This window comes from Oncorhynchus masou, chromosome 22 (genome assembly GCF_036934945.1).
Source record: "Oncorhynchus masou masou isolate Uvic2021 chromosome 22, UVic_Omas_1.1, whole genome shotgun sequence".
In the NCBI taxonomy this organism is placed as follows: domain Eukaryota; kingdom Metazoa; phylum Chordata; class Actinopteri; order Salmoniformes; family Salmonidae; genus Oncorhynchus; species Oncorhynchus masou.
This window is the reverse complement of record NC_088233.1, coordinates 4,172,776-4,177,856: the sequence shown is the minus strand read 5'-3', so window position 1 is coordinate 4,177,856 and position 5,081 is coordinate 4,172,776. Positions and strand designations below refer to the sequence as shown.

Sequence of the window (5,081 nt, the reverse complement as noted above, 5' to 3'; positions counted from 1 at the left end):
ATGTCCTCTACTGTATGCTTATTGTTATTGTTGAATGTGTGGTTATTTTGACCCTTTGGTTATTGTTGTCCCGTTGACAATGTTGATTCTTATTATCTTCATATTGTAAATATCCAAAGTGTACATTGTTACATCATGCCAATAAAGCAAATTGAAGAAAGAAAGAAAGCTTCTCCATTCTGTGGGGAAAAATCAATGGGTATGTACATAGTCAATACATAGTCAATGGTAGGCTTCGAGGGGACTCCTACGGTAGGTACACCTATAGCTCATCTCTTGGCAGTAGTACTGTAGACTACTTTATCACGGACCTCAACACAGTCTCTCTCAGAACGTACACCCGTCAGACCACAGCAAAATCACAGTCTACTTGGACAGAGCAACACTCAACCATGCCAAATGCTCTATATATATATATATGGAAAGTAGTGTGGAAACCTACCAAAAAACAATTAGGCAACAAATTCAATCCCTTCTAGACAACTTCCTGGACAAAATGTTTCACTGTAATAGTGAAGGTGTAAACTTGGCAGTAGAAAATCTAAACAGTATATTTGACCTCTCAGCTTCTCCATCAAATCTAAAAAATGTAAGCAGACAACCTAAGAAAAAAAAAGCAACAACAAATGTTTTGATGAAGAACGTAAAAACCCAAAAAAGACCCAGCGAACCTGAGTTTACACCTTCACAAGGATGAATCACTAAAACAATACAGAAATAAAACTACAGAAAAAGAAGGAACAGCACGTCACAAATCAGCTCAATGTAATTGAATAATCCATAGAATCTAACCACTTCTGGGAAAATTGGAAAATGGAAAATGCTAAAAAAAAAACATCACGAAGAATTAGTGGGGCAAAAAAATATTTAGTCAGCCACCAATTGTGCAAGTTCTCCCACTTAAAAAGATGAGGCCTCTAATTTTCATCATAGGTACACTTCAACTATGACAGACAAAAAAAAAAAAAATAATAATAATCCAGAAAATCACATTGTAGGATTTTTTATGAATTTGCAAATGATGGTGAAAAATAAGTATTTGGTCACCTACAAACAAGCAAGACTTAGTGGCTCTCACAGACATATAACTTCTTATTTAAGAGGCTCCTCTGTCCCCCACTCGTTACCTGTATTAATGGCACCTGTTTGAACTTGTTATCAGTATAAAAGACACCTGTCCACAACCTCAAACAGTCACACTCCAAACTCCACTATGGCCAAGACCAAAGAGCTGTCAAAGGACACCAGAAACAAAGCAATATATATATATATCTGCACTCGGCTGGGAAGACTGAATCTGCAATAGATAAGCAGCTTGGTTTGAAGAAATCAACTGTGGGAGCAATTATTAGGAAATGGAAGACATACAAGACCACTGAATCTCGCTCGATCCGGGCTCCACGCAATATCTCACCCTGTGGGGTCAAAATGATCACAAGAACGGTGAGCAAAAATCCCAGAACCACACGGGGGGACCTAGTGAATGACCTGCAGAGAGCTGGGACCAAAGTAACAAAGCCTACCATCAGTAACACACTACGCCACCAGGGACTCAAATCCTGCAGTGCCAGACGTGTCCCCCTGCTTAAGCCAGTACATGTCCAGGCCCGTCTGAAGTTTGCTAGAGAGCATTTGGATGATCCAGAAGAAGATTGGGAGAATGTCATATGGTCAGATGAAACCAAAGTAGAACTTTTTGGTAAAAACTCAACTCGTCGTGTTTGGAGGACAAAGAATGCTGAGTTGCATCCAAAGAACACCATTCCTACTGTGAAGCATGGGGGTGGAAACATCATGCTTTGGGGCTGTTTTTCTGCAAAGGGACCAGGACAACTGATCCGTGTAAAGGAAAGAATGAATGGGGCCATGTATCGTGAGATTTTGAGTGAAAACCTCCTTCCATCAGCAAGGGCATTGAAGATGAAACGTGGCTAGGTCTTTCAGCCATGACAATGATCCCAAACACACCGCCCGGGCAACAAAGGAGTGGCTTCGTAAGAAGCATTTCAAGGTCCTGGAGTGGCCTCGCCAGTCTTCAGATCTCAACCCCATAGAAAATCTTTGGAGGGAGTTGAAAGTCCATGTTGCCCAGCAACAGCCCCAAAACATCACTGCTCTAGAGGAGATCTGCATGGGGGAATGGGCCAAAATACCAGCAACAGTGTGTGAAAACCTTGTGAAGACTTACAGAAAACGTTTGACCTCTGTCATTGCCAACAAAGGGTATATAACAAAGTATTGAGATAAACTTTTGTTACTGACCAAATACTTATTTTCCACCCTAATTTGAAAATAAATTCATAAAAAAATCCTACAATGTGATTTTCTGGAATTTTTTTTTTTCATTTTGTCTGTCATAGTTGAAGTGTATCTATGATGAAAATTACAGTCTCTCTCATCTTTTTAAGTGGGAGAACTTGCACAATTGGTGGCTGACTAAATACTTTTTTGCCCCACTGTATCTATCCAAAATGGAGATGTATGGGTAAACCACTTCTCCAATCTTTTTGGGTCTATAACAAAGAACAAACAGCAAACACATATACATGATCAAATACAAATTGTAGAATCAACTATTAAAGACTACAAGAAACCACTGGATTCTCCAATTACATTGAATGACCTACAGGACAAAATACAAACCCTCCAACCCAAAAAGGCCTGTGGGGTTGATGGTATCCTAAATGAAATGATAAATTATGCAGACAACAAATTCAAATTGGCTATACTTAAACTCTTTAACATCATCCTTAGCTCTGGCATTTCCCCAATATTTGCCACCAAGGACTGATCACCCCAATCCACAAAAGTGGAAACAAATTCGACCCCAATAACTACTGGGGATATGCGTCAAAATTAAGGAAATATTTGACTATGTACAGACTCAGTGAGCATAGCCTTGCTATTCTTTAGGCAGACCTGGCTCTCAAGAGAAGAGCCACTGCCCACAAAATGAGGTGGAAACTGAGCTGCACTTCCTAACCTCCTGCCCAATTTATGACCATATTAGAGAGACATATTTCCCTCCCATATCTACTGGGTGAAATTCCACGGTGTGACATCACAGCAGCAAGATGTGTGACCTGTTGCCACAAAGAAAAGGGCAACCAGTGAAGAACAAACACCATTGTAAATACAACCCATATTTTACGTTTATTTATTTTCCCTTTTGTACTTTTGAAATGTCTTTATTCACTTGGAACTTCTGTGAGTGTAATGTTCACTGTCATTTCTCTTGCTGCTGGCTGCACAGCAGAGTGACTGGTAGTTGCAGGAGGACCTGCGACACTTCCCCTTGAAAACACCTATCCATGGTTACTACGCTACAGACATTCATTTAAAAAAAACGCAAGTCAGGTCAACACAGCTACGTGTGTGTAGAGCAGCAGGAGAAGTCAGGTCAACACAGCTACGGTGTGCACGGAGCAGGAGAAGTCAGGTCAACACAGCTACGGTGTGTGGGGAGCAGCAGGAGAAGTCAGGTCACACAGCTACGGTGTGCACGGAGCAGGAGAAGTCAGGTCAACACAGCTACGGTGTGTGTAGAGCAGCAGGAGAAGTCAGGTCAACACAGCTACGGTGTGCACGGAGCAGGAGAAGTCAGCTCAACACAGCTACGGTGTGTGGGGAGCAGCAGGAGAAGTCAGGTCAACACAGCTACGGTGTGCACGGAGCAGGAGAAGTCAGCTCAACACAGCTACGGTGTGTGCGGAGCAGCAGGAGAAGTCAGGACAACACAGCTACGGTGTGTGTGGAGCAGCAGGAGAAGTCAGGACAACACAGCTACGGTGTGTGTGGAGCAGCAGAAGAAGTCAGGACAACACAGCTACGGTGTGTGTGGAGCAGCAGGAGAAGTCAGGACAACACAGCTACGGTGTGTGTGGAGCAGCAGGAGAAGTCAGGACAACACAGCTACGGTGTGTGTAGAGCAGCAGGAGAAGTCAGGTCAACACAGCTACGGTGTGCGGAGCAGCAGGAGAAGTCAGGTCAACACAGCTACGTTGTGTGTGGAGCAGCAGGAGAAGTCAGGTCAACACAGCTACGGTGTGCACGGAGCAGGAGAAGTCAGGACAACACAGCTACGGTGTGTGCGGAGCAGCAGGAGAAGTCAGGTCAACACAGCTACGGTGTGTGGGGAGCTGTAGGAGAAGTCAGGTCAACACAGCTACGGTGTGTGGGGAGCTGTAGGAGAAGTCAGGTCAACACAGCTACGGTGTGTGGGGAGCTGTAGGAGAAGTCAGGTCAACACAGCTACGGTGTGTGGGGAGCAGCAGGAGAAGTCAGGTCAACACAGCTACGGTGTGTGTGCGGAGCAGCAGGAGAAGTCAGGTCAACACAGCTACGGTGTGTGCGTAGAGCAGCAGGAGAAGTCAGGTCAACACAGCTACGGTGTGCGTAGAGCAGCAGGAGAAGTCAGCTCAACACAGCTACGGTGTGTGGGGAGCTGTAGGAGAAGTCAGGTCAACACAGCTACGGTGTGTGGGGAGCTGTAGGAGAAGTCAGGTCAACACAGCTGCGGTGTGTGTAGAGCAGCAGGAGAAGTCAGGTCAATACAGCTACGGTGTGTAGAGCAGCAGGACAGTCAGAAGACTTGAAGGCTCCCAGTCATATAATGTATGACCTCCTGTGACACATTGGGCAAGACAGTCCAGTTCCACATGGTGTTGTAATGATGAGGAGTAATACCACATACTGATGCCCTTTATCGGGTCATACGTCAAGCACACACTTCCTACAGATGCAGAAATAGATTAGCTGGACGTGTCAAAATTACACGAACCATGAAACATCCCTGACCAGCCGTTCAAGACTTTTGAAAACGGAAGAACGACAGAAGAAACCCAAATCAAACTGATGCTTTTGAGATATCAATTTGATTTACTGTGTTTACATATTGATCTGTATGACAATACAGCTGGGTTTGTTATATTGATAGCAACAGGAGAGGGTCTGGGCAAAGCCCCCCCCCCGTGACGTCACTGTGTAAGGAATGGAACGACATGGACCACATCATACTTTTCATGTCTCTCTACCAGAAATAGCTCCACGTAAATTTGCGTTCACACTGCATTTAGCCCTGC

At 44.2% G+C, this 5,081-nt stretch overlaps 1 protein-coding gene across 1 annotated transcript in view; it reads left to right on the top strand.

Annotated features, from left to right (window-relative positions):
* Positions 1-225: 225 nt before the first annotated feature.
* LOC135509773 (sodium/potassium/calcium exchanger 1-like) overlaps positions 226-5,081 on the top strand; it is a 70,765-nt gene continuing 65,909 nt past the window's right edge. The window contains exon 1 of the mRNA XM_064930674.1: positions 226-252. Coding sequence (XP_064786746.1) covers positions 226-252 — 27 coding nt within the window. The remainder of the gene's footprint in view (positions 253-5,081) is intronic.